The sequence below is a fragment of the Pelodiscus sinensis genome, chromosome 1 (genome assembly GCF_049634645.1).
Source record: "Pelodiscus sinensis isolate JC-2024 chromosome 1, ASM4963464v1, whole genome shotgun sequence".
Taxonomy (NCBI): Eukaryota; Metazoa; Chordata; order Testudines; family Trionychidae; genus Pelodiscus; species Pelodiscus sinensis.
In genome coordinates this window covers 239,329,716-239,356,759 of record NC_134711.1, presented here as the reverse complement: position 1 = coordinate 239,356,759, position 27,044 = coordinate 239,329,716, and the positions used below count along the sequence as shown (strand labels likewise).

At 43.6% G+C, this 27,044-nt stretch overlaps 1 protein-coding gene across 6 annotated transcripts in view; it reads left to right on the top strand.

Annotated features, from left to right (window-relative positions):
• The window catches only part of ARHGEF7 (Rho guanine nucleotide exchange factor 7), a 195,748-nt gene that overhangs the window by 43,158 nt on the left and 125,546 nt on the right, over positions 1 to 27,044 (top strand). For 4 of the 6 annotated variants that reach the window (XM_075918736.1, XM_075918554.1, XM_075918578.1 and 1 more), the window contains one exon: positions 18,777 to 18,861. In XM_075918736.1, the coding sequence (XP_075774851.1) occupies positions 18,777 to 18,861 (85 nt within the window). Of the gene's footprint in view, positions 1 to 14,111; positions 14,371 to 18,776; positions 18,862 to 27,044 lie in introns of those variants that run through there. The other 2 variants (XM_075918716.1, XM_075918733.1) reach the window with 2 other exon arrangements.

Here is a 27,044-nt window from a genome sequence, read left to right as displayed (position 1 = left end):
AATTCTTTGTGGTTTTTTGCATGTGTTTTTTGTTTTTTCCTTTTGTTTTTGAACTTTATATACACATTTGTTTTATAACAATATACAGACGGTGGAAGAAATGTTGACTTATTTATATAAATATATTTGTTCTATCAGGCATTATCTCTGGGTAGATGCCAATGACAGATTCATACTGCTTTATGCTTTCAAATTGGAAATAGGGTCATGACAATTTCACAAAAATAGTCCTTGCTTTTTAGACACACAATTAATTATGACATTAACAGGGACAGAGTGAGTGCTCTTGCCTCCACAGTATAATAAAGACCCCTTAATTATAGACTTTTTCCCTTCAGTTGGGGGTGGAGGAGGAGGCAGGGTATTCCTTCAGTCAGAATAATGCTCCAATTCCTCTCTAGCTGCTTACATCAACCTTCTTGCATTACCTCAGTCTTGTTCAGCTAGAGTTTTAGCCAGCTTTCTGTCATTCACACACTAAACTTATTCAGACAGTGGGTCATTTGTTTCACTGTGTTGGCAGGATTGGAGGTGACACAGGCATACAGCTGGACATTGTCAACATGTTGATGACATTATAATCTGTGTCTCACTGCTAACCCTTCCAGTAGCCTCTTACACATGTTGAACAATATAGCTGATAAGATATATAACCCTGTGGGTATTCAACACCGGCAAAATCTTGGGGTACATGAGCAATTCTCCAAAACTATCCTCTGGGAACTTAAATAAAAATAACTACACCTACTCAAGAGGGAATACATCACACCTGCCAGGGACCACAAATGTGTCAACACTGTCAAAGACAGATGATAAGTTTAGACTTAATGTAATTCAAGATGAAATAATCAAAGTGCAATCACTTTGGTTTCTTTCCCATGCTTAGGCCTACAAACCTGAGCGACTCCAAGGACACCCCTGCTATAATCTTTTCCTTCCAGCTTCTCCCTACAAGGGAAATGGAATGCAGGCAAAACTACCAGTATCAAGAGATAGTGTCTTGAGCAGAGGTCTCAGAATATCTTTTATACAAAGTAACTGACGTCCTCATCCAGGGGCGGACTGGCCCGGCAGGATACCGGGAATTTCCCGGTGGGCTGTCATCCGAATGGACTGTAATAGCCACCGTAAAGCTTCTAATACCGTGGTCACCAACCCGATGATCATGATCGACTGGTCAATCGCGAGGCATTTGGGGGGCCCCCTTCTGATTTCCCCCAACCCCCAAGAAGCCCCACTACCTACCTCCAGTGACAGTGGAAGTAGTGGCAGCTTCCTGCAGGGTGGACAGAAGTCCAGCAGCTGCACGCCTCTTCCGGGTGTTTCAGAAGTGCAGCGGCTGCTCCCCTCTTCCATGTCTGTGGCGTGCCAGGAACTGGTGTGGCGTGGCGGGGACTTTCCCTCCTCTGGGGGAGTCGTCCATGGAGGCACGCGCCGGGGCTTCCCACCTCTGCAGGGTGGAGTGTGTGTGTGTGTGGGGGGGGGGGGGGGGGAGTCCCTAGTGGAGGCGAGCGCCGGGGCTTTTACTCCTCTGGGGGTGAGGGAGAAGTAGTTCCTGGAGGAGGCCCATGCCAGGGCTTCCCTCCTCTGTGGAAGGAGGGGGAGGAGAGAGGAGTCCCTGGAGGAGGCAGGTGTGGGGGACTCCCTGCCCCCTGCTACAGAACCCTGTCCCCCATCCCGCTCTGGCACCCTGTCCCCCACTGGCACCCTGTCCCCTGCCCCAGCACCCACTAGCACCCTTCCCTAGTACCATGTCCCTTGCTCCCACCAGCACAGTTGGGGCCACATTAGTGAGACTTAGGAGGAGAGGGGGTTTGGAGGTGTTTTATTGTTTTTGCATCTCACTTGTGTGGCCCCCCTGTGAGTCAGTGACCCCTGATTGAAAACAGGTTCCCTGCCCTTCTCATAAATAAAGACAACGTAGAAACTTTTTGTGTTTGACATAGTATTTTATTTAAAAATGAAGCCTGGCCAACAAACCCCCAATTGAGGCCAAGCCCCCATCTGACCGCAGCATTATAACACTCCTGCACGCCCCCCTAGATCTGAGCCTATCATACACTGGAACCCCCTGCCTTGAGCCCCTGACATACTCTAACCCAAATTCCTGCACCATCACATCCAAAAGCCTGTGGCTTCCTTAGTACCACAACCTTCCATCTGACCCCAACACTCCCTAGTCTGGTGCCCCCTCCCTGAGCCAGCGTCTCCTTCTCCACCTCCTCCTGCATCCAAATTTCCTCCCAGAGCTTGCACCTCTCACCCGTTCCCACACCCAAATCCCTCAGTCCCACCCCAGAGCCCACATAGCCTGTCTCAAGCCAGTGAGAGTATGGCTAGATTGCAGGAGTTTTTCCAGGATTCCATAGATATCCTGGAAAAACTCTTCTGTGTCCATGGATGCGTTTGTCCTTCCACTTTTTTTAGTGGAATAGCAAATATGCTCTTTCAGCAAGCCCTGTATTCCTCGTTCCAGTAGGAATAATGGGGCTTCTGAAAGAAGGGGTTTTTCTGACATTTGGTCCTGTCCACATGGGCCAAATGTTGGAAAAACCTCCTCCTACGAAATAATCGAAAAAAAGTGGCAATGTAGAGTGTATAAAGGCTGGAGATAACAAGTGATGGAGAAGAGGAGGAGACTAGAGAGGGCATGGCTTCAAGGAAGGGGGAAGGGTGGGGTGGTAGATCTTGGCTTGTTAAGATATTTAAAAAGTGATCCTGGGTGTAAAAAGGTTGGAGAACATGGTTCTAATACCAAAAAATCTATAATACCAAAATTCAAAATGTTTCAGAATAAATCCGAGGCGGCTGAGGCCGTGTATGTGTGCGTGGCCGGGTGTAGGCCGCTATACTGGCTCCGGCTTGGTTTCTTTGACACCAAAGTGAATGACGTTTCATTATGGTTGAAATCAATGGAATGGATGTGCGATGCGCAATGCGTGATGGTGCATGACAGTAATGTGTAGGCCTGCTTTGTGCAATGGTGGAACTAGTGATGGAATTGCTGGAGTCTTGACCGGCGAGTAGAGAGTATGCAGTAGTTGGATGAGTTCTGTTATCATCTGTTGTTATGGATGTGTGGTTTTCCGTAACTGACAATAAATAACAGTGTGAGTACGGTGTAAACGAACAAAGATAGTGTGCATGAAAAAGTGAAAATGTCGGCCATACTCAACCCATTTCCTGGGCATATTTTGATTTCCAGTCTGCCCCTGTCCTCTTCTCTTTTCCTCATGCAACTCAGTATGTTTGACCAACTGGCCACTTTTTTTCAGGAGCCTCAGTATTTTGGAATCTAAGTTTAGGCACCATGGTTTGAAAAAGTTAGGCCTGGGGTTTCATGATTTAGGATTCTGTATCTAATACTAATTACAGTGTTGGCTGCTAGCCACCGTGTGCTTTTAAATTTCTGCTATGCCCTGCTATGCCCAATGTGAAATTTCTGCTATGCCCAATGTGAGACTGATGATAACATTCATGTTAAAATGGCAGCCTGTGTTTAATAAAAAAACTTTACTGACAAGTTTGATGGTAACATACCCAGGCTGTATTTTCTGTTAGCATAGGTGGTTTTATCACTTACGCTGCCAAGGCAGCACATTCATTTTCTGGGGTAGAGACGAGACTTTACAGAGCTCTCAAGGGACTTGCTACCGACTTTTGCAGAGCAGCTCTAACAGTTTCCAAAAGACCAGCTGCATGTGACTTAACTTAAGTCCCCCGCTGGCCCCGTGCTCCCTGAAGGGCTTCTGCTTTTGAACTGTAGCAAGATCTTGGCAGAGCTCTTGCTACAGTTCAAAGGCAGAGGTGCCCTTGTAGACTAATTGAATAGTCGATGAAAATCCCATCAACTATTCAGTTAGTTAATTTATCCCTGAAAAGCATCAGAAACATATGTCAAACATGTCTATTATTTTGTTTTCTCTTTCTAGAAGGTATATGAGACACAGTGATGTGGTAACAGGGATATTGAATAGTGGTGTAACTGCATAAAATATTATTGGTTCCATAACTATTCGATAGTCCCTGGGGGTGGGGCCAGCAGCCAGCCTGCCCTGGCCCCACACCTAGGGAGCCCCCTGCTACTTTGTGCTGCTGCCTCTGTATCAGAGGCAGCAATGCAGGGTGGCAGGTGGGGAGCTGGTCCATGAGGGGAGCCAGTTTAAAAACTAGCTCCCCTCGCAGACCTAACTACTTGGACCCCCTGCGAAGCAGCCTCTGACCACGGCAGGCCCAGTCTCTCTGCAGACAAAGGCTGCTCCGTGGGATGCAGAGCAGCCTCTCATACAGAGGCAGCAAGAAGAGGGGAAAGTGTGTGTAGTAGATAGGATTAACCCATAGGCCTAGGCTTATAAGTTAATCATTTACTCGACTATATGCAAACATCCCTACCAACAGTTTGGATATGTCTACACTGCGGCACTATTTTGGGATACTTCCGATATCCCAAAATAGCTATTCTGCATCTTTTAAACAGGCACATTATTTCAAAATAGCTTTCGAAATAATAGGCTCACTATTCCGAAGTCCCTACAAATCTCATTCCACGAAGATTAAGGGAAGTTTTGAAATACAGGCAATCCCCGGGTTATGTACAAGATAGGGACTGTAGGTTTGTTCTTAAGTTGAATTTGTATGTAAGTCGGAACTGGTACATATTGTTGGGGAAACTCTAGCCAAACATTTCTCCAGAGCTCAGTTTTATTCTCCCACACCTCACTTCCCACAGTCCTTTATTCTCAAGCTGAGGTGTCTGCTGAGAAAAGCCGCTCCGCGTCTCCCTGGTCTGCTGGGGAGGGCGCTAGCTTTGCGTCTCCCTGGTCTGCTGGGGGGAAGCAGCTAGTGCGGGGTTGCCTCACCCCGTTTGTAAGTAGGGATCTGATGTAAGTCGGATCCATGTAACCCGGGGACTGCCTGTAGTTTATTTTGAAACACGTGAAATAAGATATGCAATTTGCATAGCTCAAATTGCGTATCTTATTTCGAACTATGCTTGTAGTGTAGATGCACCTAATGTGTCCTTAGGTCTGATGACTTGTCTGTTGAAAGAAAGTGGGATTATTTTTAGTGACTGAGTCAATTTTAAGATTCTTAGGTAGAAATGTTGACTCACTGATATGTTTGCAGTCATGGCACTGTGTGATTCTATCAGATTTTGTAAGCTAAGCAATGTGAGACTGAGTCATTACTCTGCTAAGAAAACTTCAAAAACAACACCTAAGAGGCTAACTAAAAAATACTGATAGTTTCATGAGCATTTGTGGGCACAAGCCACTTCTTCAGATGATAAATATGGAGCAAGGGTACAGGAGTTCAAATATACCACAAAAAAAGAGGGGAGGAAAGGGAAAATAAAGACTGTCAATTAAAGTGTCTGTGCTAAATGAGGCTAATAGAGTGGGCTGTATGTATCCGATAGTTAGCTTCTGATGTAATTTGGGTGTTGAATATAATGGCCCTTCCAAGATATGTCTTTGTTTGATCCTTGTGTGAATTTGTCAAATTTGCATATGAAGGCCAGTTCTTCACACTCTCTCTAGCTGGTTTCTGAAATTACTTTTCAAGAAAATAGCCACTTTTAGATCCATTAGTGAGTGTCTGAACAAGTTAAGTTAATGTTTCCCAACCGGTTTTTCTGTGTTACCATTTTAAATATCTGATTTGTGTCCATTAATCCTTTGTCATAGAGATTGTCCATTTTGGCCAGTATACATGGCAGACGGGCATTGATGGCACATTTCATGTTAGTGGATGTGCAGATGTATGAGCCTCTGATGTGGTGGCTTATGTGATTAGGTCTTGTGGTAATGTTGCTTATGTAGATGTGTGAACAGAGTTGGCACCGGATTTTATTGCAGGGGTGGGTTCCTGGGTGAGTATGATTGAGGTGTCCTGAATGGTTGCTGGAAAGAATTTGTTTCAGGTTAGGGGGTTGTTTGGAGGTGAGGATTGACCTATCTGTGCTCTGTTAGGAGGTCTCCAAGGCATACCTGGATACTGCAAGACATGGAATTAAATGATTCTACATGTGGCATTCTTTCCATTGAGTTAGTATTACATTAATTCCATGGGGTCTGTTCTGCTGAAGACACTGATATTTTTTTTGATGAGTTCTAAAACTGAGATACCTACCACTTGTACATGGTTTTTGTTTGCAAGAGGAGGATTTTGTTCTCTAGTGTCCTAGTCAAATTACAACTCTGGCAATTGCATTCTGACAACCCACATTCCACCTGCAGTTCCAGCTGGAAAATATACCCTCTAACTCTTGCCTGAAATAATTTTGTAATGTTTTTTAAACTGTTAAGTGTTGACAGTTTTTTACCCTAGTTACATTTCAAAGGCGAGGAAGAGACTATACCCCTCTGTACCATTTTTACATTTTATATGGCAGTTTGCAATGCATCAGGATTGAAGTGTGACTTGATATTAGTTTATAATTAACTGAGCAGGTAGGTTCTTGAAGATGCTGAGGCTTTTCTATGTGAAAGTACAAATGCAGTTGCATTCTCAACCTTTCTTTGTTTCTTCCAACTCTTAGACTAACAACACTTGAAGTAGTCTTAAGATTCATTCAATTTTAGATTTCAAAGGAAGTCTGCTAAGAGCTGACTTGAAAATTCCAAGAATGCCCTACTGGTAACCCTGACAGTGCCATTTTAAGGTACTGGCTGCAAACAAAGATTCAGAAAACCCAGGCAGTTGTGTGTGTCTGTCTGTGTCAGAGAGGGAATCTGGCATTACCTTAAGTCTTCCCAAATTAGGAATGTAAAAGGTTAACTGGTTACCTGATAAGCATTAGGCTTACTGGAATGCTTACCGGGTAACTGGTTGGACAGCTAACTTAGGCAGGATGGAGCTGCCCTGACTAAGTGCAGTTGGTTGTGTGGGGGTGGCAGGCAGGGCTGTGCCTGCATGGGATCAGTGGGATCCCCCGGCTGCGTGGGGGCCGCAAGTGGGACCCCAACCCTTATAATTGATTCTGATAGTTTCTCTGCTGGTTTTCCATTGACTTTTCTGGGTTGGTGCAAAGGTAGACAGTTGAGTAATACATTAGGTAAATGGCTAGCTCGGAGGGGGGTGACAACTTGAATGGACCCTCATTGAGATGTATCAGTTCCCTGGTGACTCACCTTCACTCCAAGACCATAAAGTAATTTTCAATCTGAGTTACACTGTTCCTTTAAATATTACTCACACATACATCTCACAATGATTGAGTATTGATAAGTTCCAACCTTTCAGTGGAGACCTTATATACTGCCCTTTGTGTACAAGTACACTAATTTCATGGTATTAGTTATGGAGAGTTTGACAGGTCTAAGACCAGAGGAGTTGCTTGGGAAAAATGATTAAACTCTTTTCTACTTCACACCATATGTCTCTCTGTTGCACCAGTGATTTATAATTCAGTGGTTTGATTTTCTTTAAAGTTTGACAGGAAACATGCACAACTTAATTTTATTTAATTTAAATTACTTTAATAATTTTAGATATGAACATGAATTGTCCATTTAAAATTTAGTTTTAAGAAGATTTATTTTAAAGATGTACCTGTATTGAATTTATATGGCTTGTTTTAAAATCATATTTTTATTCACCTTATGGATAGGAAAGGTTTTAGCTGAAGATTTTCAGATATCTTCACCAAAAAAAAAAATTCTCCCTATTAGTTTTTTGTTTAGTGTGTACCAATATGTACATTTTATATAATCTATATTTATATTGCCTACTATTGTAGATTTCTTAGAGATATTGAAATTACTAAATACTAAATATTGGAATGAAAACTATGTAGGCCAGTAGTTCCCAACCTTTTTCACTAGTGCGGACCGTCTATTGCCCTCCCAAACAGTTTGCGGACCCCCATCAAAGCCAATTCTAGCCGCTGTGTACACGTCATTAAACTCTTTCTCCGCTCCCTATGACAGCTGGCACACTTCCTGAGAAGTTGGAGCTGATGTGCATTCCCGGGACTCCTACTCTCCTCCCACTCCCCTCCTGCGCAGGAAGGAAGGCAGGAAGCAGGGGGAAGGAGGTCCCCGGCGACGTGACAGACCTGGCTCTTCAGGAAGTGCGCCGGCTGTTTGGGGGAGGGGAGGAGCCACCTGCTCGCTTCCTGAGATGTTGGACCTGGTGCACAGCTGTGGCACTTCTCCCCCACACCGCAGGAAGTCGGTGCTACCTCCATTTTCACAGGTAGTGGGGGAATAACGAGGGGACTGGGATGCCTCATGATCAACTGGTTGTGCCCCCAAAATTGACTGACTAATCGCGATTGACGGGTTGGTGACCACGATTCTATGTTCATTTTTATTTTGTATTTCATCTATTTCTTTTCACGGATCTCTAAGGGTCTACAGACCCCAAGTTGGGAACCACTGATCTAGGCTTTGCAGTGTCTTAATACTATGAAGTTTTATCTCTGAAAAGTTCACTTTATATCTGGGTTAGATTTTATTCTAGTCTGTCCTGTATATTTGCACACATGAAACAATTTTATATTTTAATACTTGTATTTTTTAGCTACTAAACCATATGGCACTTCTACACTGAAGCGGCTTGGACACCCAATTATGTGCATCTACTCTTTTTAAAAAAAAAAAATTCTTTCTGTCTTTCTGTCTGTCTTCAAATCTTATGCTTCTCAACTTTTTGCAATGATTTGGCAGATGTGGATAGGAGCAGTGTTCCTCATGCCATTTCCTAGCAAGTTGTCATTACCACCTCTTCTTTCCCCTTTCTCGCTGTTCCTGTTGTCTTGGTTCCCTTTTTCCCCTTGTCTGTCTGTCTTCTTCCCCCTCTCCTTCTCTCCCCTCCCCAGCTGCTCAGAAGGTTGGGTGATATCAAGGTGGGAGCAGTCAATTGTTGGTTAAAAAAGGCAAGCTACATGTGTTTTCTTAAAGGCTGATCTGTTACTGGGAAGAAAGAGAAGCTAGGGCAGAGGGGCTTCTGCCTTGGGCTAGAATCTTGCACACATGGTCTGCTCTCAAGGCTGCATTAGAAGCGTCTTTAGTAGCAGGAGAAGCCACTTGGCTTTCAGGGAGCCACCAATATAGCTGGCAAAAAAAAAAAAAGGGGGGGAAGTGAATAACATTTGGGCGGGGAGGGATGAGAGGCAGATGTGTTTCTTTTTTTTAAAAACAATGTCACCATTTTCAAACTTTTGAGGTCCCTGCCCCCCCACATCAACTACAGTCTAGCTGCTGCTTTGGCTTCAACCATAGGAGCATGTTTGCAATGTGGTATGGAAAATAATGAAAAGCACAGGTGATTCAAGAGCAATCTGGGTCCCCTGGTAAGGAGGACCAAGTAAATGATGGTTGAGGTTTGTTTTTTGTGTGTGTGTGTGTGTGTGTGTGTGTGTGTGCGCGCGCGTGCGCGCACGCTCTCTCTCTCTCTCTCTCTCTCCTTCCCTCCCTCCCTCCTTCCCTGCCTCCCTCCCAGACATCTAGGAACAAAGAAGACAGGTTTTATTTACGAGATGAGGAAACTCTTTCTTGTGAAGCAGTGAATTTGAATAAGGGTTGGGACTCATGCTAGATACATAGTGGAATGAGAATGCCCAATGCAAAGCTGTGGCTAAAAGGACTGATATGGTCTTTAGGTGTATTAATGGGATTATTGAATAGGAGTAGAAGTTATTTTATAACACTTTTTTACTGATGCGGTCAGGCAAGCTCTTCTGTGCTTTCTTACTCATTCACTGGGTATTACTAACGATGGAAGTGGACCAGACCAGAGTCATTCTTACCATTCCAGCATCAGCCTATCAGCACTAGTTCTCCACTTTCTTGGTACTGTCAGTGATACTGCCAGTTTCAGCTTCCGTTAGATTTGGTCCTAATCTTCTGTTTGAACCTACAGTCCCTTCACTTAACTGCATGGATATTCTATGACTAGATATTAGAGAGCAGGCCTACTTGAAAGACCATTCAAAAGAACCTGCTATAGTAGAAAACCTTCTATATGTGCTGTTTCCTTCTCTAAGTGGACACATTTTTCTCTCTGGTCTCACCAGCACAGAACGTCACTGACCTCCTCTTCAGTACTTTCTGGACTAACTGTTATATCTGAAACACCAGGATTTTGCAATTAGTTCCATCATCTGGAAGCTCTTTGTGTTCCAATCTAAAGTGGATAGTTAATTTTTTTTTTCTGATGACATGTGTATAAACCTTTAAAAAGTCTTAGTCAGATTATACCACCACAGGATATACATTTAGGAATGTCAAGACTTAGGTTCCCCATTTGACCTTGTTGCTCTGATCTGTGCTGCAGCAATCAATGAGGGTGGCTGTTGCCTTTGCAAGAAGAGTAGGGGAGCTATGGGCATTAATATCAAGGCTTCCATATGCAAGTGTTTTTTAAGGATAAGGCTTACCTGCTTCCTCATCTGAAGTTCAAGCCAAAGGTGGTTTCTTCTTTACACATCGGCTAAGGAATTTATTTGCTTGCATTTTACCCAAAGCCACATACAAGCACAGAGGAACAGTGTTTGCATACTTTGGATGTCAGTTGATCCTTAGTGTTTTTTCTGGACAGGGAGGGAGCTTGCAGCAGGGGTAACCTGCTACTTGTAGCAGGGGTAACCAGAGTAAGAGGTTGGTCAGCCTGCACCAGAGAATTTCTTCCTGAATTGTATCTGATATATGCACATACTATGACTTGGTTAATGTTCCTCTGCCAGGCCGTTACAGTTCATTAGATTAGGTCACATTAGGTTTGGCAGCCTTTCTGGTATAATTTCCAATCACTGACATTTGTAGAGTGACAAGATAGTCCTCTGTCCACGTTTGCTTCCTAATGTGGTGTGGCTCAAGACTCCAGAGACTGCTAAAATTGGACTAGTTTTTCTCCAATCTAGACTCCAGTCGAATCTCTTATTCTGTTGGTATTTGCGGGAGTAGAATATGCATGTACAGTCACTCAAATTAAAAATAGTTACAAATCTGTTCCATAACTGTTGTTTAATATGTGCTGCATGTGTCCATTTCATGTCCCGTTAATCTATCCTTCTTTATTGGAGTTCCAGCAAGGAGAGGTGAGATAGGGCTTAGTGCCTAGTGCTACATGGCAGCAAAAGAAGCTTGAGCCAATTGATGGGTGCCACTGAGGCGGGGAAAAGTTTGACTGCCATGACTGAATGTCCTGACACTGAGTGGAATGGATGATGTGTGCAACACATCTCAAAGAACAGAAGTTCTTCTTCGAGTGATTGCTCATGTGCATTCCAATATAGGGGTGTGCATGCGCCGTCGGAAGTTTTTCCCTCAGCGGTACCCTTAGGGCCAGCAGGGAGGCCCCTGGAGTGGCGCTGGTATACCAGCCCATATATACCCCTGCTGGCCTCCTCACCCACTCAGTTACTTTTTACCGCTGTGACAGTCATTGGAACAACCCTTAGCTCCTCAACGTGATCGTTGTCTTCATTGTTCTTCTTCAATCTTTAGTTAATCTTCAGCTAAGTGTCTGCAATTTAAGTTAAAGACTTTTTTGTTGTTTTTTGTTGATTGCTCCCCACCACAGCGCACCGTGGGCCCGCAAGGTTTTAAGCCCTGCAAAAAGTGCAATAGGCCTATGCCGTGCGGTGACCCGCACTCATCGTGCTTAAAGTGTCTGGGAGAAGCACACCTTACAGCAGCCTGTAAAATCTGTAAGGCCTTCAAGCCCAAGACGAAATGCGAGAGGGAGTCGCACCTTAAGATCCTCCTCATGGAAGCGACTCTCTGACTGGAACCAGACTCGGCACCAGCCTCCCAGAGCGCACTGGCCTTGGTGTTTGATGGTTCCGTGCACCATCCCTCTCCGGCACTGCAGGGGTCCCGGCACTGCTCTCAATTGCTGATGCCTCAGAAGAAGAGGCTGCCTCACAGGGGTTGGTACCTGCCTAGGCACGCACCCTCCATGCACCCTCTAGTGGGGCACGCGGCGCTGACAAGTCCGGAGACCGACCGATCTAGGTCAGGCGGGCCTACCTCCCAGTGAGGGGACATCAGCCCCTTAGAGCACACTCCACGAGGGCGGTGGCTGCCTCCACTGCTTTTGTAGTGCAGGTTCCCATCCTGGACATCTGCAGAGCCGCCACATGGTCCTCCGTCCATATGTTTGCCAACTACTATGCACTGTCGCATCAGGCCAGAGAGGATGCTACTGTGGATAGGGCGGTCCTCCACTCTTCTGTAGTTTCATTGTCCAGCCTGCCTCCTTAAGTTCTGCTTTGGAGTCACCTATATTGGAATGCATGTGAGCAATCACTCGAAGAAGAAAGAACGGTTACTTACCTCGTAACTCATGTATCGGAGGGGTAGCCGTGTTAGTCTGAATCTGCAAAAGTGGCAAGGAGTCCTGTGGCACCTTATAGACTAACCAAAGTGTTGGAGCATAAGCTTTCGTGGGCAAAGACCCACTTCGTCAGATGCATGTAGTGGAAATTTCCAGAGGCAGGTATAAATATGCAGGCTAGAATCAGGCTAGAGATGACGAGGTAGATCCAATCAGGGAGGATGAGGCCCACTTCTAGTAGCTGATCTGGAAGTGTGAATACCAAGAGAGGAGAAGCTGCTTTTGTAGTTAGCTAGCCATTCACAGTCTTTGTTTAATCCTGAGTTGATTGTGTCAAACTTGAAGATGAACTGTAGCTCAGCAGTTTCTCTTTGAAGGCTGGTCCTTAAGTTTTTTTGCTGCAGGATGGCTACTTTTAGATCTGCAGTTGTGTGTCCAGGGAGATCGAAGTGTTCCCCTACAGGTTTTTGTATGTTGCCATTCCGAATATCTGATTTGTGTCCATTTCTTTTATGTAGGGACTGTCCAGTTTGGCCGATGTATATAGCAGAGGGGCATTGTTGGCACATTATGGCATATCTTACATTAGTAGATGTGCAGGAGAATGAACCAGTGATGTCATGGGCTGATCTGGTTAGGTCCTGTGATGGTGTTGCTGGTGTATATATGTGGGCAGAGTTGGCACCGAGGTTTGTTGCATGGATTGGTTCCTGAGTTACAGTTATTATGGTGCGGTGTATAGTTGTTGGTGAGAATATGCTTTAGGTTGGTGGGTTGTCTGTGGGAGAGGACTGGCCTGCCTCCCAAGGCCTGGGAAAGTGAGGGATCATTGTCCAGGATGGGTTGTAGATGACTAATGTTGTGTTGGAGAGGTTTAGCTGAGGACTGTAGGTGATGGCCAGTGGTGTTCTGTTGGTTTCTTTCTTGAGCTTGTCTTGTAGCAGGAGGCTTCTGGGTACACGTCTGGCTCTGTTAATCTGTCTCCTCACTTCCTTGTGTGGGTATCGTAGTTTACAGAATGCTTCTTGAAGATCTTGTAGGTATAGGTCTCTGTCTGAGGGGTTGGAGCATATGCGGTTGTACCTCAGTGATTGGCTGTAAACAATGGATTGTGTGGTGTGTCCGGGATGGAAGCTGGAGGCATGCAGGTAAGCATGGTGGTCGGTAGGCTTTCGGTATAGGGTGGTATTTATGTGACCGTCACTTATTTGCACCGTGGTGTCCAGGAAATGGACCTCCCATGTAGACTGGTCCATGCTGAGGTTGATGGTGGGGTGGAAGCTGTTGAAATCGTGGTGAAATTCTTCCAGAGTCTCCTTCCCATGGGTCCAGATGATGAAGATGTCATCAATGTAGTGTACGTAGAGAAGGAGTGTAAGTGGACGAGAGCTGAGGAAGCATTGTTCCAGGTCAGCCATAAAAACGTTGACGTATTGTGGGACCATGTGGGTGCCCATAGCATTACCTTGTAACTGTGATTCTTCGAGATGTGTTGCTCATGTTCATTCCAAATCCCCACCCACCACCCTTTATCCAGAGTATGCTGGTAAGAAGGAACTGAGTGGGTGAGGAGGCCAGCAGGAGTATATATGGGCTGTCATACCGGCGTCACTTCAGGGGGCTCCCTGCTGGCCCTGAGGGAAAAATTTCTGACAGTGTGTGCGCGCTGCGTGCACACACTATATTGGAATGGACATGAGCAACACATCTCGAAGAATCACAGTTACGAGGTAAGTAACCATTCTTTACTGAACAGTTTAATGGCAGTGTTTTTGTTATGGCTAGACAGCCTTTATAAGGGCTTCTGTGCTTCAAGTAACGTTATATATTACTCACAAGCAAAACCTTCCTTTAGCCTCTCATTGTCTGTCTGCCTTCCTGCGAAGTCATTCAGACTAGATGTACTTCCTAGTTACAGTTTCTAGATGACATAGTTCATCCTGGGATGACCCAATTAAATTGTTCCCAGTATCCCATATAAGTCTCAGCATAACAGGAAACTTAAGGCTTTTTTACTTCCTGTTATTCTTGAGTTAAACTGGTTTTGGTGCAGAGCGTTTTGCTGTAGAAGAAGCCACAATGAAGGTGAGCTTAAATATACTTATGTTCTTTATTTTAGACTTGCATAAATGTGTTTTCCAAACGTTTGTCCACATTTTTTTAAACTGCCTTAAAAAAGAGAAGTGCAAGTCTTTATCTTTTGATCTAATGTCTTTCTGGGCACATCCAAATATTTGAGTAGATCACTTGTGAAAAATTTTAGAGAGAGATGGATGTAGAAAAGCAAACAGGCCAATTTACACTGATTGCTATAACTCCATTGATTTATGGTGCAGCACAGAAGCAGAGACTTGTTGTTCCTCAGTGTCTAGTGGACATGATGGGACTCATCTTTATGAGCAAAGTCTTAAAAAAAAAAAAAAAAATTGTAGGACAACTTAAATAGAATCAGCCTTTGTAAACAATACATTCCCATCCTTTACAGTCCTTCCCTGTGATACCAGTTTATTAAGTATTTCTCATATCTACTTACCGTTAGAATCCCCACGTCAATAAAGGGTTCTGGAAGCACAAATTATAGAATCACATTGAAATCAGTAAGACTCTCTGTGGGAATAAGAATCTGGTCTTGTGGATCCTCTTAGAGCCGTGGTGTCCTGCTGCTATAGCGAACTAGCCACACTCAGCCAGCCAAATAGCCACATTTGGCTAGCGGCTTGGACAACATGGTCTTACAGGATCAGCACTGTAGTTTCATATCACTTTGTAATTTGTGTCCATTTGAAAGCTACCACAGTAAACACATACATGCAGGAAGCCTGACTCTTTGCAACTTTTTGCCACTGTTTATTTTTCCAAGCAGAGTGCCAAATTAAAAAAACAAAACCCGCACATCAGCTGGTTGATCCTGGTGTCTTTCTTTTCTCTTTAACTTAATATGCAACTTTGCCGAAACAACAGAATTTGTTGATTTTTTTTTTTTTTTTTGCTCCCTTTCTATAGAGGCTAATAGTGTCTCATTCACTTATATTGAATACTATATTTGTGGATGTTGGGTTTTTTTAAATACTTTATCTCATTTTTCGTAGTTGGCATCACAGAAATTGCAGCTGGGGGTACTTGAGAGCCCCTTATTATTTCTTCCAATTTTAAATAAGCCTAAATGTCATTTGAATTGTCTCTGGTATGGTGATACTTAAAGAAGAGATTCCTCTGGAATATTTTATAGAAGTTGTACTTGTCCACTGACTTAACAGCTTGATTCTGTAGGCTTACGGAGTTCCTAAGCTTTGTTTTTGGTACAGACCACTGTTTGAAAACCAGTGTATGACACTGAAAATTATCCATTGCTAACAACTGGTGTCAGCATCCATTGCAGCTAAACTGGAGCTTGAACTGTTCAGCTGCAAGGAGAATGAAGAACAAGCTGTGGTTTTGGCAACTTTTTTGGGGGGTAATGTAAGCAACAGTGCTGGTAAGAACCTCTGAAATACAGTGAATGTTTTACAAAAGACAGGACACTGCCTAGCTAACACAATCTCCCAAAGTGTTCCACTTTTATTAGAGGATCTGTGTTAAGCAATTGCTTTGTTAGCCCTATGAATGGTCACTTGAGATAATTTTCACTCTGCATGACTTGCATGTCTTCTCACTTCTTAATCTCCCCCACCCCCATATGATCTTTTCATTTCCCTTCTGTCTGAATGCTTTCTTTAGAAGACAGACTCTTTCTGATGTGCTTGTAGGGTGGATCTCTTATCAGGAAAATAAACAGGAGCTTGTTGACTTTGTAGATAAAAGCTGTTTTACTTTAGGACGCCAAGAGCAACTATAATAGTGCTGGCATTGTTGTCCTTTTCTGATTTTGCACATGAGAATACTAGAACTCCTTTTAACATACATAAACAGGATCATGTGCAATATCTATTTTCATGAGGTTTTGGATGAGTTTTGCTATTACCTCAAGCAAATGTTCTGGGTCAAGATTTTGTGAATTTAGATTCTTCTAAATGGTGGCTTGTGTTTTTTTTTTTAAACAGCTAAATTACGTTCAAATTTAAGTTCCAGTGATTTGATCAGAATAGAAAACTTCATTGATGCATTATTGGTTTTTTTTTGGGGTGGGGGAGCATGTCTTCTGTGTCTTGTAGAGCACCAAAGGCAAACACATCTCTATATGGATAAAATGCACAAGAATATAGTAGTTTATACAAGACAGCCTTTTCTCAAAGTGCTTTATGAACTACAGTGTATGACAGATATAGACATACACTTCAACTACAGTGGTGACTGATTAATGTATTTCAGGTGAAACAAGGGAGCCATTTACAGTACAATAATAGTTTTTTAAAATCTGTTCTTAAAACAAATGTTAAAATTAGATAATACACAGGATAAGGAAGGAATGCTGGCACTTCTGGGTATAGTGCTTAAATTGTCCAACAGTACAAAGTTTGGTTTAAAAATACCCTTATAAATTTGTTAGTCTTTTAAAGTGCCACCAAACTCCTTGTTCAATAATATATCTAGTACATAACCAGCAATAATCCAAATTTAGGTGTATAAATTTAACAGTACAGTTTAAATTTTAGCATCCAAATATTTGGGAACATCACTTGTCAAAAATGAGGGGGAGGGGAGAGAGAGAGAGCACGAGAGAGCAGGTGGGGGGAGAGAGGGAGGGAGGTAGAAAAACAAACATTGCAATGAGTGTAAATTGTGCCTCAGTAATTGAGTGTTTAGGATAGGTTGTCCTTCAGTAGTTATCCATCAGAGAAGTATTTCAGTTAGAAATATGAAATTGTAGTTATCTGACTAATTGTGTAGTGGATACAAATTGTAGTTAACATACCCACAGCACGAGTAGCTCCAGGTGCTGACTCCAGTTGAGACTGAGCAGTCGCTACTCAAGCTGACACCGGGAGCCACCTGCACTGTGTCTCTGCATTTAAAATGCAGTAAAAGCCTCCAGGCTCTTACTACATTTAAAATGCAGAGGCACAGTATCCTGGAGCAGTGTGGGCCGGCATTGCTCGGTCCTGGCTCGCATTGAGTCCAGCAGCTCGTGTGCACAGCCAGCTCAGGCTGCCACGAAAAGGGGCTGCTTGGTGGCAGCAGCCCCTGGCCGCGGGGGGGCCCAACTCCCCACTGGGAACCCTGATGACAGGGGCTGCTGCCAGAACAGCCTCTATCCACAGCAAGTCTTGGCCCGTGGTGGGCAGAGGCTGCAAAGCAGCCTCCCCTGCTGCCTCTGATAGAGGCAATGGGGGATGGGGAGGCGGCACCGCGGAGCTGGTGCTGGGAGAAACTGGCTTTCAGCTCCCCCCCAGTACCAGCTCCTGTTCTCCCACCCCTCCCTTGCTGCCTCTCAGAGAAGCAGTAAGGGGAGAGTGGGAAAGTGAGTAGTTGATAATTCAGACAACTACTCGCTAATATCCCTAATTCAAGTTATTTTTCTGACTTGCTTCTCAGTGGCAGCTCATCTCTCTGGGTATTGCTGATAAACAGTCGTGTTCTAAATAGATGTTCCTTAGCCAACTGATGGCATCCAATACTACGAGTTGTCACATCTGCCCAGGATAGTGCTGACTAATTCCACATTCCTGCAACACATGGTGGTTACTGAGGTCCCAAGCTCTAGCCCAGCAGTTCCCAATCTTTTCCAGATGGGGACCCATGTTGACAATTCAGGAAGACTTGGTGACCCAAGGCAATTCAAAAACGGGGAGGAGGGGGCAGAGCCACCTGGTGATACAGTGGGTGACCCTTTTGAAATGTAATGGCGACCCATATTTGGGTCCAGACTTATGGTGGGGGAGGGATAGCTCAGTGGTTTGAGTATTGGCCTGCTCAATCCAGGATTGTGAGTTCAATCCTTGCAGAGCTCATTTAGGGTTTTGGGGCAAAAATTTGTCAGGGATGGTACTTGGTCCTGCTGTGAAGGCAGGGGCCTGGACTTGATGACCTATCAAGGTCCCTTCCAGTTCTAGGAGATAGGCAATCTCCATTAATTTAAGGTTGGGAAACTCTGTTCTAGCTGCTCTAATGATCTGTGCTTGTTTGGATCTTGTAACACCTTCCCCCTCCCCCTCCCATCAGGTAAAACAGGAAGAAAACCTTTTTCTGCTTCAAGATTGTAGAGAAAATCTAACTATACAAACCTTCCTTGCCAAATCTGGACCTATTCTACATCATTATAACTAACTCTCGTGGAAGAATGAATTTAAGATCCATCTCACTGTGTCTCGATACAGCTATCTGTACTGTGTCTCCAGTTTAAAATAAAACCAAAACGTTTACACCAATCTTTCCCTTGTAGCTTTTTTTTTTAAAGAAACAAAGTACAAATGTTTAATAAGAAATGTTTGTACTTGTGTGTGTTCTCATTATTGGTAATTGTAGACTTACCTAGCTTTCAGGATTATTATTATTATTATTATTATTATTTTTAGTGACTGGTATCCTAATGTTGTTTTCCTATTTGTTTTCAGACTTTTGAGGCAAATGATCTGTATCAGGGACAGAACTTCAACAAGGTGCTCAGCTCCCTTGTTGCTCTAAATAAAGTAACTGCAGGTAAGTAGACTCTGTTTTGCTTTGATGCATACTATGAGGAAGGTGCCCTATAATGTCATCCTTAAGCAGCTTGGATAAATGAATATAATTGATTTATAATATGCTATTATAAAATATAATTTCTAAAAATACCACCAATTGTCATTTTGTAGAGATGCTTTCTGTTTGTTTTCTTCATCTTCCCATGTATTAGTCTTGCATTGTTTTAAAGAAGCTTGTTAAGGACTTGTCAGTGTTCTCTAGTTTTGTTTTTAGATAGTGGTTTCTTAGTGAGGTGAAGCTGGAGGTTATTAGAGATAGAACACTATTTTTTTAAGTACTTGTTTCTTTAGATGCTGGGAACATACACATTGGATCAAGCCCTGCAATCTTCATACGCGGGTCAATTTTACTTGTACGACTAATTTAATTAAAGTAAATGATACAACTCCCATGAATAAGGTTTGAAAGATGGGACTGAATGCTACTAAAAACGTTCTCCTTCCCAATTAAGTTTCTTTCTGATCCTGGATGGAATCTATAATTTTGTATTTGAGAGGACAACACTGTTTTTTTTTCATGAAAATGTTAGAAAGAAATCATTTGATTACCATATTAGGTCTCAAAAAGAAGAGAAGATGGACTTTATGGAAGGAAGGCCCTTATTTCAACACTTCCAAACTTTTGAGAAGAGAAGCCTTTTATAAATTGTTTTTCCTTACCATGATATTAACTCTTCTGATGTCTTTCTCGTGTTTATTGTATGTATTGTTATGTTCATGGCATAAACACAGAGAAGATAAAAACATAAATACTTTTGCTAGAAAGTAGCAACATACCACTACTTGTTTTGCTAAAAATCAGAATGATAACATAACCCCAAAGCAAAGACACAAAACTGTTTGATCCCTAAAACAGAGAGGCATAATCCAACCCACTTTATTATAGACTTTTTGCAGAATTAATCACAGATTGCATGCTTCTCTGTAGAGCTTGGGAGCTTGCAAGGAGGACTAGAAAATGCCCTCTTCCCCCATTCTGGAAGTAGTAGATTGCAGTTCCAACATAGCTTTCAATATACCATGCTCATCTGCTATATTACAGAAGGAAAATTGTGTTTGTTTTTACATCAGGAAATATTTTTATTGCATTGTTTTAGGGCATTAGTAAGAACTTTTAGGATTGATACTCAGATGGTGTAAACTGGCATAGCTCCAAGGAATTAATCATCTGACCCTCAGTCGAAGTCTATTAGTGCCACTGGCCTGCCAGCTGATCTGTCCTTTTGTTCTTAGAAGTGGCCAGAGCTCTTAAAGCTCCTCTTCCAAACAACTGCTTTTCCTATTTTCATGGGGATAGTATGTGGGAGGTACTCCAGCAATTTATCAATAGTTAGTTTTGGTGGACAGCCATCATGGTCTCCAGTGAGTTCTTAAAAGTAATTTGTAGTTTTCATATAACACTCATTTTACAGATGGGGAAACTGAAGCACACAAGAAGCCAGGGGCAAGAATAGAACTCAAGTCACCTGAGTCCCAGTCTGGTGCACTTGCCATTAGGCCATGGTGCTTTTCTCAAAAATTGTACCCCTACAGACCTTCTCAAGAGCACAGTTAACAGACTATCCATAGACATTTCTTACTAGATTTTGCTAGAGGATTGGTGAGAGAGTGGTTCTATGCAAACGCTCACTTCAATGTATCTCTACAACCAGGCCTCGACAAATCACTGAATCTACTGGCCTGTGATGAGTAGATTTCAGCTGGTCACCCCGTTCACAGGCGGTGCGCGCATGCACAATGTGGGTCTTGCGCATGCGCAGTGCGGGGCTGGCGAGTAGGTTTCGCCGCCATTTGTCAAGCCCTGTCTATAACCACACTTGGGTTGGGAATCTTACTCTAGGCAGTGTCCTGTGGTCAGAGACTACATTGCAAGATGATTGGGGAAACTCCGAGGCGGTAGAGGGGAATCAGGAATGGGGCAAAGTTGAAGTAGTGAAAGTAGAGAGTCAGCAAAGTGTTAGGTATGAGGGGATAGGCATGGGGGGTTAGGTTTTTAGAATCTATGCAAGTAAGGCAATGCATATTTATCAACTATGGAAATTATAGTCCATCAAATCTCCAGATTTATGCACGTTTGGTAGAAACTTTCAAAAGATTTTAGTTGAAAAATGACTTTACCAAGGGACATTTTTGCAAAATTATTTTTTCCCACTAACTCAAAAATTGAAGAAAAAAGCCATTCCTTTTTTGCAGTGGCCGAAAATAATTGTTTCTTGTCCATTTTTGAAAATCAAAAATTCCAGTTTTGCAAAGGAAAATGAAGGAAGGGAGCGGAATGAAAGGAAGAGGAAGGACCCAATGAACAAATTAAGCACAAACCATAGTAGTTTTCAAAATTGGAAATTAAACAATTTCAAAATTCTGAAAATTATAAAGAATTATTTTTCTTTGACCGCCCAACTTACCTGATATGAGTGTTCCTCCTATTTGGCATTGCAAGAACATGGACAGGGCATTCTGGTATCATCCTTGCAATTGAACACTGGATTATATTTTTTTAATGGGAAGTAGGGGGTACGTCTCTGGCTCGCTACGCTTGCAAAACCCCTCTCATGGGTGGTAGGCAACCCCAGCTCTCCCCCTGGCCACTAGGGAGATCCAGGATGCAGCTGCACCAGCTTGGGCCTCTTCTCCTTTCCCAGCCTAACCCTAATCCCCCCTTTTCTGGCCGAGGCTTTGCCAAATCTGGTTCTGTGGCTGGGGAAGGCGGGGCTGTGACGTGCCAAACCAGGCCCTGCTGCTGGTGGCCCAGGAAGGTCAAGCCATGGCCGGTCTGCCCCCGGTGGCCAGGGAAGGCCGGGTCTCGGTGTGCCATGCCAGGCCAAGCCTGGCTCTGCCCCCAGGGGTCGGGCTGAGCCTGGTCCTGGCTCTAGCAGGCCCAACTCTCTTTCCCTCCCCTCTCTTCCTCTCCCCTCCCCTCCCCTCCCCCCAGTCCCTGGGAAATTGAGCAGGGCTGAGGCTGCGCCAGGCTAGGCTAGGCTAGGCTAGGCCTAGGGTTGCCAGGTGTCTGGTATTGACCCTGACAGTCCATTATTTTCGCCTCCTGTACGGTAAAATAATTCAGAAAATATTAGACACCTAAATTGTCCGGTGAAAATACCGGACACCTGGCTACTCTACACACACTCAGCAACCGGGCCCAGCCCCTGCTCCCCCTGCCGGATCCCCCACTTACCTGGTTCCTCACAGAAGCTGCCTTCTGGCTCCGATCAAGAAAATGAGATGGCTGCTTGCAAAAAGCCTTAAAGGGGCCATGCTGTTTTATTTTTTTGTTTAATAAATCTCGGGGGGGGGGGGGGGTTTGCTCAACAACTTTAGTCTTCCCCCCCCCCCTTTTTTCCCCTCAACAGAACTTTTTCCCATTGTTGTTGGGTTTTTTGTTTTTTTGGGGGGGGGAGGGGGGGGTCGGGGGAGCAGGGAGGGGTGTTCGGTAATTTTTGGTTTAACCATCTGGAAACCCTAGCTAGGCTTGGTTGCTGAGGGTGTGGGAGGCCAGGCCAGCCCCAGCCCTAACCCCTTTGTCCCCCTCCCCGGCCTCACCAGGCCCAGCTCTCCCCCCTCGGCTGCTGGGCGGTTGGGCCAGGCCAAGGCCTTGCCATGGCAAGGCCTGGCTGGAGGCTGCACATCTCCCCCTGAGCATGGGAGAGGGGACAGGAAATACTGCAACTGAGGGCGGAGGGAGAGGCTGCGAGACACAGAGTGATACCTAAACAAAACAATATATATTTTTTTTTAAAGAAAATATTTTCTTCTTATATGGTAGATGAAGGTCTTAACAAAAGTTGTCGCATACTAACTCTGTTTTCATGGAAGTGCAAATTTCAGAAAGCAGCACACACCTTTTAAAAACAGGATTTCTATACAAGAGGGTTCAGAGTAGTCACAGACTCATAGACTTTAAGGTCAGAAGGGACAATTATGATCATCTAGTCTGATCCCCTGCACAGTGCAGGCCACAAAATCTCACCCGCCCCTCCTAGAATAATCCTCTCACCTATATCTCAGATATTGAAGCCTTCAAATACTTTGAAGACCCCAAGATGCAGAGAATCCTCCAGCTGTGATCTGTATCCCATGCTGCAGAGGAAGCCGAAAAACCTCCAGGGCCTCTGCCAATCTACCCTGGAGGAAAATTCCTTCCCGACCCCAAATATGGCGATCAGCTAAACCCTGAGCATGTGGGCAAGACTCATCAGCCAGACACCCAGAAAGTTCTCTATAGTAACTCCTATCATCCCTCCATTGACCTATTCCCACTGATAATGAATGGACAATTAGTTACCAAGATCCTGTTATCTCATCAAACAATCCCCTTCATAAACCCATCTAGTTTAATCTTGAAACCAGATAGATCTTTTGCCCCCACTACTTCCCTTGGAAGGCTGTTCCAGAACCTCACTCCTCTAATGGTTAGAAACCTTTGTCTAATCTCAAGTCTAAACTTCCTACTAGCCAGCTTATATCCATTTGTTTTTGTGTCCACATTGGTATTAAGCTTAAATAATTCCTCTCCCTCCCTGGTATTTATCCCTCTAATATGTTTAAAAAGTGCAATCATGTCCCCCCTCAGCCTTCTTTTGGTTAAAGTAAACAAGCCAAGCCCCTTGAGTCTTCTTTCATAAGACAGGTTTTCCATTCCTCGGATCATCCTAGTGGCCCTTCTTTGTACCTGTTCCAGTTTGAATTTATCCTCCTTATACATGGGAGACCAGAACTGCACACAGTATTCCAAATGGGGTCTCACCAATGCCTTGTATAATGGCACTAACACCTCCTTATCCCTACTGGAAATACCTCGCCTAATACATCCCAAGATCGTATTAGCCTTTTTCACGGCCATGTCACAATGGCAGTTTATAGTCATTCTATAATCAACCAGGACTCCGAGGTCCTTCTCCTCCTCTGTTACTTCCAACTGATGTGTTCCCAGCTTATAACTAAAATTCTTGTTATTAATCCCTAAATGCATAACCTTACACTTCTCACTATTAAATTTCATCCTATTGCTATCAACTCCAATTTACAAGATCATCCAGATCTTCCTGTATGATATCCCAATCCTTTTCTGAATTGGCAATAGCTCCCAACTTTGTGTCATCCGCAGATTTTATTAGAACACTTCCACTTTTGGTGCCAAGATCAGCAATAAAAAGATTAAATAAAATTGGCCCCAAACTGATCCCTGAGGAACTCCGCTAGTAACCTTCCTCCAATCTGACAGTTCACCTTTCAGTATGACCCGCTGTAGTCTCCCCTTTAACCAGTTGCTTATCCACCTCTCAACTTTCATATTAATCCCTATCTTTTCCAATTTAACCAATAATTCCCCATGTGGTACTGTATCAAATGCCTTACTAAAGTTGAGGTAGACTAGATCGATTGCATTTCCTTTATCTAAAAAATCTGTTACTTTCTCAAAAAAGGAGATCAGGTTGGTTTGGCACGATCTACCTTTTGTAAAACCATGTTGTAATTTGTCCCAATTGCCATTAGCCTCAATGTCTCTAACTACTTTCTCCTTCAAAATTTTTTCCAGGATTTTACATACTACAGATGTCAAACTAACAGGCTTATAGTTACCCGGGTCGCTTTTTTTCCCTTCCTTAAAAATCGGAGCTGTATTAGCAATTCTCCAGTCAAATGGTATAACCCCTGAGTTTAGAGATTTCTTAAAAATTTTTGCTAATGGACTTGCAAGTTCATGTGCCAGTTCCTTCAATATTCTTGGATGAAGATTATCTGGGCCCCCTGATTTACTCCCATTGAGCTGTTGAAGTTTGGCTTTTACCTCGGATATGGTAATATCTACCTCCTTATCTTTAGTCCCACTTGTTAACTTACCATTATCCCTAAGCTCTTCATTAGCCTCATTAAAGACTGAAGCAAAGTATTTGTTCAAATATTGGGCCATTCCTAGATTATCCTTAACCTCCACTCCATCCTTAGTAATTTCTTTAGTCCAATCAACTTCCCTAACTAATTACCTTAATTTACTAAAGTTAGCTCTTTTGAAATCAAAAACCCTAGTCTCAGATTTATTTTTGTTTATCCTTCCATTTAATTTAAACTGAATTAGCTCATGATCACTCGAGCCAAGGTTGTCTCCTACAACCATTTCATCTATGAGGTCCTCGCTACTCACCAAAACCAAATCTAAAATAGCATCCCCCCTTGTTGGTTTAGCAACTACTTGATGAAGGAATTCATCAGCTATCACATCTAGGAAAATCTGAGCCCTATTATTATTACTAGCACTTGTTCTCCAGTCTATATCTGGAAAGTTGAAATCTCCCATGATTATGCAGTTTCCATGAGTATTTACTTCATTAAAAACATTAAAGAGGTCTCTATCCATGTCCAAATTGGATCGTGGTGGTCTATAACACACCCCAAGCACTATCCCAGGGGAGGATCTGATAGTTTTCTTCCTCAATGTGATTTTTGCCCAAACGGACTCTGTCTTCTCCATTCCATCACTTTTTATTTCTATGCAATCTACCTCATCTTTGATATACAATGCGACTCCACCACCTTTACCCTTATTTCTGTCTTTCCTAAACAGCACATACCCTTCAATACCTGTACTCCAGTCATGCCTAGTATTCCACCATGTTTCTGTTATTCCTATAATATCTGGTTTCACTTCCTGGACCAATAGCTCTAGTTCCTCCTTTTTGTTACCTAGGCTCCTCGCATTGGTGTACAAACATCTTAATTTTTGCTGTTTGGCCTCATTCACATTCTTTACCCAATTTGGCACGGACGTTATACCTCCAATATGACCTATTAGACTAGTATCCACCCCCCCTTCCTCATGTTCATTCTCCTACCCCCAGCTATATCCTTTCTTACTTCGTTTTCCTCCCTCTCAATGTTAAAATCTGGTGTAGAGATTACCTGGGCATCTCCCAACCATTTCCCCCAAATTCCTAGTTTAAAGCTCTCTTAATACGTTGAGCCAGCCTCCACCCTAGAAGTCTGTTTCCCTCCCTACTTAGGTGAAATCCATCTCTAGAGAAAAGTCCTCTGTTCATAAATGCCGCCCAGTGACCATACATCCCAAAGCCCTCCTTATAGCATCACTGCCTAAGCAATCTATTGATCATCATAATCCTGTCACATCTTAGTTGCCCTTTTCTAGGAACAGGCAGAATCCCACTAAAGATCACCGGAGCCTCAATTTCCTTGAGCGTCCTCCCCAGCCTAGCATAGTCTCCCTTAATTCGTTCCAGCGAGAATCTAGCCGTATCATTTGTTCCTACATGAAGGATGATCAATGGATTCCTTCCTGCTCCCTTAATAATTCTCTTCAACCTCAGTTCCACATCTCTTATCTTAGCACCTGGCAGACAGCACACCCTTCTATTCTCTGGATCAGCTCTGGTTATAGGCCTATCTATTCTTCTCAATAAGGAGTCCCCAATCACATAGACCTGCCTTTTCCTAGTGACAGTGAAATTCTCTGGTCTATCTCTAGCTTCCTCTGGCTGCAAGTCCTCGCCATTCCTATTTTCCCTTGTAATCCTAATGCTCATTATTGGTGTTGTCTCCATTAAGTCTTCCCCTTTATCTATAGGACTAGCCACTCTTCTCTTCTTTCTTACCCTTCCATCTTCATTATCTACCTGCTGTACCCCTTCTACGTTTTCCAGCTCCACATACCTGTTCTTGAGCTCTATTTTACCTTCACTGACCCATCTTTTCCTCAGCCTGGTCCTCTGAGTCACATGCTTCCACTGTCCATTTTCTTCGCCCAGCAGTCCCCCCTCTGAGGCCCTTGATCCTGCTTCCATCTGCGTATCTAAGCTTTCCCCTTCAGCCACGTCATGCCTTTGCCCCATCAGCTGCTCAAACCCCCTTCTAAACTCGACCAGAGTTTCCACCTACATCTCCAGTCCTCGGATCTTTTCTTCCATCAGCTCTATCAGGCGGCACTTCATACAAACAAAACTCCTTTCAGGTACCCCCTCCAGAATCATGTACATACCGCAGCTACCACATCCAATCATCCTCCTTGTGTTCTCTACTCCTTGGGCCATAGCCACTAATGCCTCTGTGTTTCATCTACTTTCTCACCAAAATCCTATTAGTCCGGTGAACACAAAAACAAACCAAAACACCCCCTCCACAGCAAAAACAAAC